This window comes from Rhinatrema bivittatum, chromosome 5 (assembly GCF_901001135.1).
Source record: "Rhinatrema bivittatum chromosome 5, aRhiBiv1.1, whole genome shotgun sequence".
In the NCBI taxonomy this organism is placed as follows: Eukaryota; Metazoa; Chordata; class Amphibia; order Gymnophiona; family Rhinatrematidae; genus Rhinatrema; species Rhinatrema bivittatum.
Window position 1 is genome coordinate 10135061 of NC_042619.1, and position 14393 is coordinate 10149453.

General features: G+C 44.1%; 1 protein-coding gene across 1 annotated transcript in view; it reads left to right on the forward strand.

Annotated features, from left to right (window-relative positions):
- The window catches only part of LOC115091797 (zinc finger protein 585A-like), a 39847-nt gene extending 25712 nt beyond the window's left edge, over positions 1–14135 (forward strand). The window contains 2 exon segments of the mRNA XM_029602010.1: positions 8960–10939; positions 10942–14135. Coding sequence (XP_029457870.1) covers positions 8960–10939; positions 10942–11384 — 2423 coding nt within the window. The 3' untranslated portion in view covers positions 11385–14135.
- Positions 14136–14393: the final 258 nt, after the last annotated feature.

Here is a 14393-nt window from a genome sequence, read left to right on the forward strand (position 1 = left end):
TGTAATGGACAAAGAACAAAAGAAGGAAGACATTAAATAGCAATGTAGGGAAGATGTTTGAAATCACATTTAGTTTTTTCTAAGGCAAAAGACCACATATTAGGGTTAGAACCAGCATAAAAATAGAAAGGGGAATGAGAAGCTATTATAACAGAAGGTATAGGAATGGTTACATATCCCTATGACAGTGAACATCATTTATAATGGGTGAGTCTCTGCAAGGAGATCAATCTCATAATAAACACAAAGGCCACACTACCAGGAAACATTTGTGAGAGGGTGTAAACAGACTCTAGGTAAAATCTAATCGGTAGTATTACAGGAAAGAGATGTTCAGATAAGGTTTTAGGAAATCACAGTAAAAAGGGAATAAGATATTGAAATATTAATGACCAGCAAGGTGATTACCATAGGTGCAGGCTGCAGAAGAAAGAATAAAAGACAATTTGTGCAGAGGCACCGACAGTAAGGCAAGTGAGAGAATGCTAGAAATAGCTTACAGCAAATAGAACAGTATGGGGCGGATTTTCAGAGCCCTGCTCGCCTAAATCTGCCTAAATCCGGGCGGATTTAGGCGAGCAGGGCCCTGCGCGCCGGTGCGCCTATGTTCAATAGGCCTACCGGCGCGCGCAGACCCCGGGACTCGCGTAAGTCCCGGGGTTTCGCGAGGGGGGTGTGTCGGGGGCGGGCCCGGTCGGCGCGGGCGTTTTGGGGGCGTGTCGGCAGCGTTTTGGGGGCGGGCCCGGGGGCGTGGTTACGGCCCGGGGCGGTCCAGGGGCGTGGCCGCGCCCTCCGTACCCGCCCCCAGGTCGCGTCCCGGCGGGGATTTACGTCTCCCTCCGGGAGGCGTAAATCCCCCGACAAAGGTAAGGGGGGGGTTTAGGCAGGGCCGGGCGGGTGGGTTAGGTAGGGGAAGGGAGGGGAGGGGAAGGTGAGGGGAGGGCAAAAGAAAGTTCCCTCCGAGGCCGCTCCGATTTCGGAGCGGCCTCGGAGGGAACGGGGGTAGGCTGCGCGGCTCGGCGCGCGCCGGCTATACAGAATCAATAGCCTTGTGCGCGCCGATCCAGGATTTTAGCGGATACACGCGGCTACGCGCGTATCTACTAAAATCCCGCGTACTTTTGCTTGCGCCTGATGCGCCAGCAAAAGTACGCCAGTTCGCGCGGTTTGAAAATCTACCCCTATGTATTTAACATATGCTGGTGTGGTAGAAATAGATATATATCCCTCTTGAAACTTGAGTTATCACTGAAACCGCAGAGGACACATTAAGAAAATGAAGATCCAGAGAAAAACCAGATAGTCAAAGAATAAGGAATTCAAGAAAACATTTGATCAACACTGAGACATATCACACTCTAGAAAGGCAAGCAGTGGGATATGGTATTTGAGTAGTGTGCTCAAAGCAACTTTCATAAACAAAGGTAAAGAAAGACATATTACATAATCATTTAGCTGATTCAGCAATGAAATACATATAAGTATTAAAATTCTAAGACTGGAAATGCTATAAAATTTGGTATATACAAACTAGTAAAAATGGCATCACTTCAAACAAATGTCATTAACGTAAGAACCTAAGCAATGGCAGTTGCAGATAGGTACATAACCAGACATTAACTAGGTATATCATAAAGAATAATTTAGTGGCAATCAGTTCTCATGTCAGAAGCCTCAGAGAACAAAAGGAACCAGATTCTAAGTAAAGCCACTCCCATAGAACAAGAAAAAACATAAAGATCAGGTGTATATTGTAAGCATTTCAGTCCATATAGTACGTGATAACTTCTGTGGCAAAGGATAATTTCTGCAATCAGTGCGTATACAGTTCTCTCAGTAGAGTTCAGTGCTGACATTGGAGCAGAGTCTTTCAACTCCTTATTAGATTAGATGCATATTTACGAATTAGAGCCTGGATAAGAGTACAACAAATCAAATTAATCAATAAGAAAATTCCATCATTTCATGGACTCTTTGCATCTATTAATCCCTACATCTGCATAATATTCCCACATTATGTCAAAGCAGCATGCAATAGTCTAAACCACCAACAAATTAAATACCCAGACGTTACATAAAACATATATTTCACTGAACTGGTTACATAAAGGCATGCATTCATTCATTCTTCATTCTCAACATCACACAAGTAACACATAACAGACAACGGTTAACAAACATTTGAGCTCAAAATTAAAATAAAAATTAGGAAGAAGTACTTAAAAAAGATTAAAAATAATTGGATCGATCCAAGAATAAAACAAAAAAATCAGGATTAAAATTAAAATAGATCTATTTAAAAATGAAAAGGAATCAAACTGGAAAAAAAACCCAACTATATTTGTCATCTCCCATGGGACAGAGAAAGATGTGCTGTGTTTCTTCTTACACTGGAAAGAAATGTAGCATATGACAATTAATATAATGATTAAAATTAAATTTAAAAATGACATTACAGTTTTCTTAAAACTCAGCATTCTGATATACCTTAATTCAGCAAAAAGCAGTCATAAAGCTACTTTCCTGTCTCTAGTGTTCCACCTCTAGGAGGCGCTGTCCCCTGTGATAAGAGCTACTTCCATTTACAAATCTAAAACCTCTTTTCGTGGGACACTCAAAAAGGCTTCGCTTGTTATACTAGAAAGCAATTAATTCCCTACTGTGCCCTACATTAATATGCCTTAGCCAAGATCTAAAACTGTATATGAGGGATTTCTTTTTTTTTTTTTCAAACACCGGCTTACAAAGCTCCACCATCCCTCTTCCAAAAATTTGAATCTAGTGAGGTATAAGCAAAACTGAGAGATATCTATCATCATTAGAATATAACATAATTAACAAATACTGCAGCATGGAGTTCATGCATATTAGTTCCTTCTGTTACTTTCCTCACTCTAACACATTTAACTTACCACAGTCAGTTTCTAACTTACCAAAACCATAAAACAAAAGTGCTCACTACAAGAAAGCTCGGCAAGGCATTTTAAAAGCAAACTCACGGTGAGGGGTTTTTTTTTTTTAAATGCAACTGACTCACATTTTTTTCCTCTACTCGAACAAAGACATTCCAAATCTCCCACCAAACAGCAACCTACCTATTTTACCTTTACACTGTAACACATAGTTAATTTACTAACAAAGCACTTTACACACCCGCATCCAGCATAAAAATAAATCTCAATTCTCTCTTTAACATCACCATGTCACCACTCATGCCATCAGATTCACTTCCGCGTACTTTCAAACAACTTCCAGTAATAACATTTCACTTTCTGCATTCCTGATTCAGTAAAATGGAGTCTCCCTGTTGCTTTAAATAAACACAGTTTTCACAAGCATAACGCAATGCAGGGAACAGAAAATGCCACTGGATAAACAGCGAAACGCTTTCTTACCAGATGCAAATCTAGAATTCTCATAAATGAAAAACAGTTCACGTTGTTCTAGACTCACTTCACAATAAACTCTCATTAATAACACAATTGTAAAAACTAAAATGAAACTATGAGCAACATACAACTTTTAATACACACTATCATGACAACAGCCTGTGAACGTAAGATTCCTTGTACCAAGCAGGGGTTAAATCACACATCCCTGTACTCTCGTGAGGGGGAGGGGAAGAAAGACAGCATAGAACCGAAAGATTCCCTTGTCTGTTTAATGAACTACAGCAATTGAGTCAAATGTCCCTTCATACCGCACTGCCAGCATACTAAATTAGGATTTCTTCTATAATACAGTAGGGACACTTTAAATACTGAATATAGTATCATGGTCATAGTCAGTAACAAAAGAAAAATTCAACAAAAAGTAAATGAAAATAAAGGACAGATTTACACATGCAGCTAAGATAAGCACCTTAATAACCTAAAATCAATCACGCTTTAACTCCAAAGCAAACTAATATATGAACTTATAGAAATAAATCTCACGGACTGAAAGAAATTTGATGCATCTTTGTACCTCTAATCACATGGAACAACAGACAGCTAAAAACTACAGTATCCAGTCAGCACACAAAGAGGACTTTCGCCATGCAATTTAAAAGCACCACTTTTTTTTTATTCACTCGCTCTCTCTCTCTCTCTTTCTCTTGGTGGAAGCCAATTTACTCCTACTGCTCCCGAAAACATTTGTAAACAATCCACTAATTAAAATCCCCTTTCCGTAGAAAGTGACACATGTCTCCAGAACTGTAACTCCTCATCAGGCTAATTATAACTTTCAAACTTACCCACTGTGTCTATGTGCACATACAAACAACTTTAAAAGTTACTTAATTCCCTCTTTCTCCTGTTGAAACTGCTGTGATTTAACTTAAAAGACAGAACTTTCAGTCTGTTTTTAACCATGTGTTTTTTTACAAACATGTTGTTAGTCAGAACCGACAAAGACATGACTGTTGCTGCTTTAAAAAAACCCTAGTGTATTATTTCCAGTGCAAAATCTGTTAATAACTATACAGGCATATGAACCAGAAACAGTATATGACAAACAACTTTTATTTACAAATGGCCAAAGAAAATCTAGCTTACTAACTAAACAATTATAATTACAAGGGATGAAATACCTTACCTACACTGAACACAGATTTGTCTTTTGCCAAAGCAAGCATTACCATCTTCTGGGATTTTCTGCTAAAGAATCAGCCCTCCAAAAACTTTTGGGGATTACCATATTCCCTGAACCAAATGTGGCCAGGCATCTAGGAATGCTTCCTAGGAATTACTACTGCTGAAAAAACAGCCATCCAGACGGATCTGGGTATCTTCCTTCGGACTAAGCCAATCTGTCCGGGAACGAGGATTGTGTTTAAGCTTGCCAGCAACCCCAAACACAACTCCAACCAGCCGCAGCCAGAACAAGGTCCCCATCTGGGGGTGCCATAATGTTGAATAATCAGCTTTAAAAGTGCTGCCCCAAAACACACACAGGCCAAATTTAATGCAAACCAATTTAAGTTTATTATTTAATATTGAAGCCATCATATGAGACCCTTGGAAGATACAGAGTGAGAGCCTTATGTTTCTAAAGGCTCTCCCTACGTGTCTCCGCGTTTGTCAGTGAGTGCTGACTTTTTTATAGGTAAAACATACAATGATCCCTAATAGGACTGCATAGAGCAGACCTGGGCAAGGGGCGGCCCGCGGGCTGAATCCGGCCCGCCTACGGTCTGAATCCGGCCCGCCCACTGCTGAGAGCAGACGGGGAATGAGGGCACTGCTGCCTTCACCTTGCAGAGGGAAGGCAGCAGTTCATTCTCCGCTCCCTCGCTCCCCGATTGGCCGGCCAATCGGGGAGCGAGGGAGCGGAGAATGAACTGGTTTTTTTTTTTACAGCGTCCGGGGGGGGAGGGAGTGGACTCGAGCGAAGGCACGCTGTCCGATTGGCCGGTGCTAGGCAAGCCTTGCCCAGCACCGGCCAATCGGACAGCGTGCCTTCGCTCGAGTTTCTTTCCTACATATGTCACGGAGTTTTTTTGCCGGTCCGCGGCGCGCGCTCCCGGTCTCTCCCGCTGCTGTTGCCGCTGGGCTGTCAGCACGTTCAAGCCCAGTGGAAACGGCAGCGGTGTTGGAAGAAGCTATGGCACCCGCGGCTGGCCTTTTCTTCTTCCCGTGCCTGCCCCCCCCTCCCGTGACCCGAAACAGGAAGTGATACACGGAGCGGTGCGCGGGAAGGAGAAAGAGCCGTGCCGCGTCGGCTGCAGCATCGGCCCCCGAGCAATTGAACCAGCCGGCAATCGAGAAGAGTCAGCAGCATGAGCCTCCCGCGGCCGAAGGGATTCTTCTTTCTTGGCCTGCGGGGGCTCATGCTGCTGACTCCTTTCTCGATTGCCGGCTGGTTCAATTGCTCGGGGGCCGATGCTGCAGCCGACGCGGCACGGCTCTTTCTCCTTCCCGCGCACCGCTCCGTGTATCACTTCCTGTTTCGGGTCACGGGGGGGGGGGGCGCGGGAAGAAGAAAAGGCCAGCCGCGGGTGCCACAGCTTCTTCCAACACCGCTGCCGTTCCCACTGGGCTTGAACGTGCTGACAGCCCAGCGGCAACGGCAGCGGGAGAGACCGGGACGCGCGCCGCGGACCGGCAAAAAACTCCGTGACATATGTAGGGGGAAGAGGAAGTGAGTAAGAGAGAGTGAGAAGCAGCCAGCCAGCCTGTGTGTGATTGAGTGGTCAGAGAGCTGATGTGTGTGTGTATGTGAGAGACAATGAAAGTGATTGCTCAGGGAGATGACTGATGTGTATGTGAGAGTGTGAGGCATTAGTCAGGGAGGTGACTGATGTGTGTGTGTGTGTGAGAGAAAAAGCATGGAAGTGAGAAGTCTGGGTATGTGGGAAAGCATGAGCATAAGAAGCCTGGAGTTGTGGGAGTGAGAAACCTGGGTGAGTGTGCATGCATGAGAGAGAGAGACTGCTTGGTAAGGTGACTGTGTGTGTGAGAGAAAAAACTGGTGTGTGTGAATGTGAGAGAATGTGATTCAGGGAATGAGAAGCCTGTGCACGTGGAGAGTGAGCATGGAAATGAGAGAGACTGGTGTGTGTGTAACAGAGAGAAAGTGATTATGGGAATGAGAAGCCTGTGCATGTGAAGAGAGTGAGCATGAGAGTGAGAAACCTGGGTGTGTGTGAGACACAGCATGGGAGGGAGAAGCCTGTATATCTGAAAGAGAACGTGGGAGTGGGAAGCCTGTGTGTGTGTGTATGCATGAGTGAGATCAGGTGACTGGTGTGTGTGTGTGTGTGAGAGAGAGAGAGAGAAAAGTGATTATGGGAATGAGAAGCCTGTGCATGTGAAGAGTGAGCATGGGAGTGAGAAACCCGGGTGTGTGTGAGACACATCATGGGAGGGAGAAGCCGGTATATCTGAAAGAGAACATGGGAGTGAGAGACTGGTGTGTGTGTGTGAGAGAGAGAAGAAAGTGATTTTGGGAATGAGAAGCCTGTGCATGTGGAGAGAACAAGCATGGGAGGGAGAGACTGGTGAGTGAGTGTGTGTGTGTGTGAGAGAGAGAGACAGAGAAAGTGATTATGAGAGTGAGAAGACCATATATGCAAGTAGAACACGGGAGTGGGAAGCCTGTGTGTGTGTGTGTGTGTGTGTGTGTATGGCATGAGAGAAACTGTTCAGGAAGGTGACTGGTGTGTGTGTGCCAAAGACTGTTTGGGAGATGATTGGTGTGTGAGAGACAGAAACTGGTCATGGGGGCATGACTGGTATGGTGTGTGTGTGTGAGAGACATGGGCACTAAGGAAGAGGACCATAAGTATAGAGCTTAGCTTCTACTGCTGCTTCTGGTGTGCCATGGCCTGCAGGGAAGGGGAGTAGGAGAGCTGCTGGAGAGGGTAAGTAAAGGTGGCTTTAAGTTTATTTTTCTTGACTGCCATTTTAATTGTGTGATGTCTGCTTTTTTGAAATATTTTATTGGTGTTTGGAGAATGTTTAATAGTTTTTATGAGTTTTTAATTGTTGGATGTTAGTCTGTTCATAGCTGTTTAGAAACATTTATTCTGCTTATTAGTATAGTTTTACAATTATTTCTGTTTGGGGATCTATAGCTGCTTGTTAGTTCTGTTTTCCTAATAAGAGGTGTATTGGTGTTTAGGGTCTGATGTAATATTTGTAGTGTTGCCTTTTCATAGATAGGGTTGCTCCTGTTTGAGTGTATTCCATAATACAGGTGTAACTGTGTGCGGATTAGTTTATGTGCATTACTACAGATCCTGGGAGTATGTTAGGTCGGTTCTGTGTCTGTTACGAGATGAGATATTTTGCTAGCATGTAAGCGTTTGTATCGGTCTTATTTGTTGTGTTTTCTCAGAGGACATACATTGGTGGTAAACTGCTGTCTTTTCATAAGTAGGGCTATTGAGAACTGAGTTAATTATATTAGTCCGGCCCTCTAAAACCATCCCAATTTCTCATGCGGCCCCATGGGAAAATTAATTGCCCACCCCTGGCATAGAGTATCAGGTACCACGTGTCCTGTGTCCAAATCAGACAACCTATGTCTAAGATTCCCTGGTCCCGCCTCCCATATTGAGATCCAGTTAGGCCTAATGAAGACCCACGTGTCTGCTGATAGCTGTCAATTAGTCTTGTGATTCTTTGTTCTGTAATTCGTTCCAGTCCTTTGATCAGACTCTTAATCTCATGGGAGTCTCCAGTTACACTGGGCCCCTCAAGTGAAGACAGTAGTCTTTGAGAACATAGCTTGGTCCATGTGTTCGTTGTGACCTCATGACCCTCCATCATATCTGAATAGGTCTGAATTCATTCCAGATGTCTCCCAGAAGCCATTCAAGCTCAGGTCAGTCTGAGTTCCTTGTATGCCAGCAGTTTGAGTTAGGTGAGACAGCAAAGGATTCTGGATAAGCTGAGTGAACCAAAGTCTGAGCCAAAGTCTTCATATTAGGCTGCCCATATATCACTTGTACAAGCCTCACTTGCTTACACTGCTCTCATGTGGGCCTTCACCCTTCTTTACACTCCCTCACTCCCAGTTGTCAGCCTTACAAGCTGCGACCCCCTGTGAGCTATTACTTCTCTTTTACCATCATCTCCCCATTATATCACAGCCTTCCCCTCCTATTGTTTTACCTAAGGAGCCACCTCCTGCTTTTATCACTGCCCTCTCTTTGGAGTCAGCTTAATCCAGTCCTGGATTTATCCCACTGCATGCCTGCTCAGTATAAAGCTCCATGTGTTTACTATTTTACTCATTACAGGAACAGGAAGTGCTTTTGCCGCCTCTCCTGGTCACTGTTTTAGGTTGTGTCCCAGGATCAGAGGTTCTGTGCTGGAGTCAGAAATCTCCCAGTGGGGAATTCTCTCCATCATTAATTGAAAATCCTTTCTTCCCTGCTCACCCTGACTTCCCCTTACATCAGAGCCCTTCACCTCTCTGGAGTGTCTCCAGCAAACAGAGTAATGACTTTGTGTTTTATTTTTTTATGTAGGAAATGAGGATCCCAGAAACAGTAATCCAGAGAGACATCATCAGGAGACCATAGACAATCTGAAAGCAAAGAAAAGTCTATCAGTGCAACAAAGAGAAGATGTTTCTTCATGTGCTGACTGGGGAAAAAATTGCATCTCAGAAAAGAAGCAAAAGAATTCAACAGGAGACTCGGCCACAAATTGTAATGTGTGTGAGAAAAGTGCCTGCAATATCACAGGTACAAGGGAAGAGCAGAGAAACCAGAGAAGAGAACAAAGATGTGCCTGTGATGCATGTGAGATTCACCTTAGGGATCCTGTAACTCTGGAATCACAAGAGAGACCATGCACTGAGGAGAGACCGTCTACATCTACAGACCATGGGAAAACCTTCAGTCAGAAGGGAGAGCTACAGGAAGAAGAGAAAACACACACTGGAGAATGCAGGAATGGTTTCAGTAAGAAAGGAGCTCTTGTCCAACATTATAAAATCCATTCAGTAGACAGACCATTTCCATGCACTGAATGTGATAAAAGTTTCAATACAAAATCAAGCCTAACATCTCACCAGAAAATCCACACTGGGGAGAGACCTTTTAAATGCACTGAGTGTAGTGAAAGCTTCAAGTGGAAGGCAAACCTCCAAAGCCACCAGAAAATCCACACAGGCGAAAGACCATTTTCATGTACAGAGTGCAGTAAAACCTTCACGTCGAAGAGGGCCCTCATAAACCACCAGAAAATCCACACAGGAGAGAGTCTGTTTAAATGCACTGAATGTAGTAAAACCTTCACATGCAAGAAAAACTTCCAAAGCCACCAGAAAATCCATCTAGGGGAGAGACCATTTTCATGTACTGAATGTAGTAAAACCTTCAGGTGGAAGAATAACCTCAAGGCTCATCAGAAAATCCACACAGGGGAGAGACCATTTTCATGTACTGAGTGTAGTAAAACATTCAGGTGTAAGGCAGAATTCATAGACCATCAGAAAATCCACACAGGTGAGAGACCATTTTCATGTACTGAATGTAGTAAAACCTTCAGGTGGAAGACAAACCTCAATACTCACCAGAAAATCCACACAGGGAACAGACCATTTTCATGTTGTGAGTGTAGTAAAAGGTTTATTTCTGAGGCACATCTCATTAGACACACGAAATCTCACAATGTAGAGAGACAATTTTCATGTACTGAGTGTAGTAAAACCTTCAGGTGGAACACATACCTCAAGATTCACCAGAAAATCCACACAGGGGAGAGACAATTTTCATGTATTGAGTGTAGTAAAACCTTCAAGTGGAAGGTAAGTCTCATAAATCATCAGAAAATCCACACAGGTGAAAGACCTTTTTCATGTACGGAGTGTAGTAAAACTTTTAAGTGGAGGACACAACTCATAATCCATCAGAAAATCCACACGGGGGAGAGACCATTTTCATGCAATGAGTGTAATAAAAGCTTCAGTTGGAAGGCAAATCTCACAAGTCACCAGAAAATCCACACTGGAGAGAGACCATTTAAATGCACTGAGTGTAGTGAAACGTTCAAGTGGAAGGCAAACCTGCAAAGCCACCAGAAAATACACACAGGGGAAAGACCGTTTTCATGTACTAAGTGTAGTAAAACTTTCATGTCCAAGAGGACCCTCTTAAACCATCAGAAAATCCACACAGGAGAGAGACTGTTTAAATGGTCTGAATGTAGTAAAATGTTTACAAGCAAGAAAAATCTACAAAACCACCAGAAAATCCACCCAGAAGAGAGACCATTTTCATGTACTGAATGTAGTAAAACATTCAGGTGGAAGACAGAACTCATAAACCATCAGAAAGTCCACACAGGTGAGAGACCATTTTCATGCAGTGAGTGTAGTAAAACTTTCAGGTGGAAGACAAACTTCAAGACTCACCAGAAAATTCACACAGCGGAGAGACCATTTTCATGTACTGAGTGTAGTAAAACTTTCAAATGGAAGACAAGCCTAATAAATCATCAGAAATCCACACAGGTGAGAGACCTTTTTCATGTACTGAGTGTAGTAAAACCTTCAAGTGGAAGACACACCTCATAAACCATCAGAAAATGCACACAGGGGAGAGACCATTTTCATGCATGGAATGTGGCAAAAGCTTTACACAGAAAACAAGTCTTACAAATCACCAGAAAATCCACAAAGGGGAGAGAGTTTTTTCATGTACCGAGTGTAGTAAAAGCTTTATGTGGCAGGGAAGCCTGAGAAAACACCAGAAAATCCACACTGGGGAGAGACCATTTTCATGTACTGAGTGTAATAAAAGCTTCAATCAAAAGACACATCTCATAAGTCACCAGAAAATCCACACTGGGGAGAAACCGTTTTCTTGTATAGAATGTGGTAGAAGCTTCACAAATAAGCAGAGTCTTACAAATCACCAGAAAATCCACACTGGGGAAAAATCATAGTTTTGTACTATGTATAGAAAGCTTTAATCGGAAGACAAACCTCAGAAACAATGTCCCCAAAATCTATCAACCAATAACCTGCTTGCCTACAGTCTATAAGCTCTTTACTGCAGTCGATGCACATTGATTCTAATACAATCTTGGCAATAGAACAGAAAAGTAACAGAAGAGGAGTTTATGGAAGCAAAGATCAGCTGATGCTGAATAAACCATTATGACCAGCTGTAAGCATAGTCGAACCTCAATATAGCATGGATTGATTATAAGAAGGCCTTTGATAGCATCCTACATCCTTGGATAGTAAATTGCCTTGAAATATACAAAGTGAAGTCTGTACTGATAGAGCACATCAAGTTCACCATGAAAAGGTGGCAGACTACACTCCACCTGAGTTATGAGGATGGACAACCTGTTATCCCCAATAGTAAGCTCCAGCGAGGAATATTTCAGGGAGATTCCCTGTCAATGCTTTTGTTATGACTGGCATTAAACCCACTGAGTGTTCTCATTAACTCTTTGGGTTTTGGAATTAGCCTAATTCTAGGGTGACCAGTCCCCTATCAAAGATATCTCACTTAATGTTTGTTGATGATCTGAAACTCTGCAGTTCTTGTGATGCTCATTTAGCAGAACAGCCCCGGGTGGTGAAGTTTCTCAGACGACATCAGGATGATATTTGGCTTGGACAAATGTGCTAAGGCAACTTTTTTTTTAAAGGAAAATTAAGCAAAACTTAAAACATTTCTCTGGCTGAAGATTGCAATATAAAGAAACTGGAGCAGAGGAAGGTGGAAAAATTCAGTATAAAGTATTGAGAGAAGAGATCAGTAAAGAGGGTGAAGCAGACAGTGAAGATTGCCTTAACAGCCACGAAATAAGATCCAAGTTATTAACCAGCTTGCAATGCCTGCACTACCATACAGCTTTGGAAGGGTAGGCTGGCCTCATCAATATCTTGAATAATTGGATATAAAAACAAGAAAGCTCCTCCACGCCCATCAGGTAATCTATAAGAACCAGCGTATGCTGCAATTGTACATCCCTAGGGCCGAAGTCCGCATGGGTCTTATTGAACTTGATTGCACCCAGGGCTTAATTAGTATTGAAAAAGTGGAACTGTGTTGGAGGTGGGGTTAAGGTAGATGGGGGCTAGGACCAGGTGTGAACTTTCTCTCACCCATAAGCAAATGCACTCTTCACATTGAAAGCGCTCGATAGGAACTGGTGGATGAAGAATGGCTGGGGATTGAGCCCTGATGGGCTCTGGGATGGAGGAGGAGGATAGAGACAGTCAGGTTCTCTCTCTCTCTGCCCTGGTGAACCTGATCCTCCACTGCCAGTCCCCCATAAATTCCCACTGGTTTTTGTCTTCCCCTCAGTGGTCCTAAAGCCCCTAAATCTCATCCCTTATCCTTGATGGCCCTCTAGCCCCCTCCTCTCCCTGGAATATTGCCCTCTCTAGGAACTCTCCTCCTCCTCTCCCTGCTCAGGAAGGAGTCAAGCCTCCTTTTGAAGTCAGAAGCAGCTGGCCCTCCTCTGCCTCGGGGCTGGGAGTAGATTGGTGGGCATCGTCTGCTGTCATCGGCCTCCTCGGACAGGGCTGTGGGACCTGGAATCCAAAAGCTTGGCCTGCAGTTTGCTTCGTTTCGGAGTTGAAGGAAGGGAGCAATGCCACATGCTCTCCTCACGCACTCTCTTCTCCATCCCTCCCCCCAGGACACCCACTCTTGTTCCCTCCCCTCGTTCACTCTTTCTCCACCTCCTCCAATCACTTCACTCACAGATGGTCCCTCTGATCTCCTCAATTTGATCCCCTGACTCACTCTTTCCCCCCACCAGCACACAATCCATAGCCCATGCGATCCCCTCACTCACTCTTTTACCCTCCCACATCTCATCCCTCACTTGCCCTCCTCTCCCCTCCCTCTCTTGCCTCCCCACATCACCTCACTTACTCTTCTGCCCCTCTTTCCGATCCCTTCACTCATTCCTCCCTCCCCCACACATCCCCTCTTTAACTCTCTTGGCCCTCTCACCCTCACCAATGTGGCCACCAGCAGGAGGGCCGGGGATGTCAGCACATTTAGCAGGAAGCCAACACACCCAGCAGTGCTAGAAACAGTGCGAGTTGCAGGCATTCACTCTCTTTTCTTTACCTTGGATATTCTCCCTCATTGGCTCCTCAGTTGTGCTGGGAAATTGCACAAAAGTTAAAGCCACATGGCTGCTCTCATCGTAGGGTAAGCAGCTCTAACACACTCTGTTCTGCTTCTTCCATGGGCCAGGGGGCCATACATAATCCATGCAACTACTGGCTGTTCTGATTCCTCCGGGGAGCCAGAGCTGGCACACACTGCCGGCCGTGCTCCGCTTTCTCAGGCCCCAGAAAAAAAGTGGCAGGATGCTGTTCTCGGTTCCCTTGTGAGCAGTAGTGCCATTCACAAAGCCCAGGGTTGAGGAGCATAAGAACATAAGAAATTGCCATGCTGGGTCAGACCAAGGGTCCATCAAGCCCAGCATCCTGTTTCCAACAGAGGCCAAAACCAGGCCACAAGAACCTGGCAATTACCCAAACATTAGATAAATCTCAAGCTGCTGTTGCTTATTAATTAACAGCAGTTTCTGGATTTATCCTGGAGGAATTTATCCAAACCTTTTTCAAAACCCATTTACACTAACTGCTGTAACCACATCCTCTGGCATTGAATTCCAGAGCTTAACTATGCGCTGAGTGAAAAATAATTTTCTTAGATTTTTTTTAAATGAGCTACTTGCTAACTTCATGGAGTGCCCCCCTGGTCCTTCTATTATCTGAGAGAGTAATAACCGATTTACATTAACCTGTTGAAGTCCTTTCATGATTTTGTAGACTTCTATCGTATCCCCCCTCAGTCATCTCTTCTAACTTCCTTAGCTTTTCCTCATAGAGCAGCCGTTCCATGCCCCTTATCATTTTGGTCGCCCTTCTCTGCACTTTCTCCAGTGTAGCTGTAGCCTTTTTGAGATGCG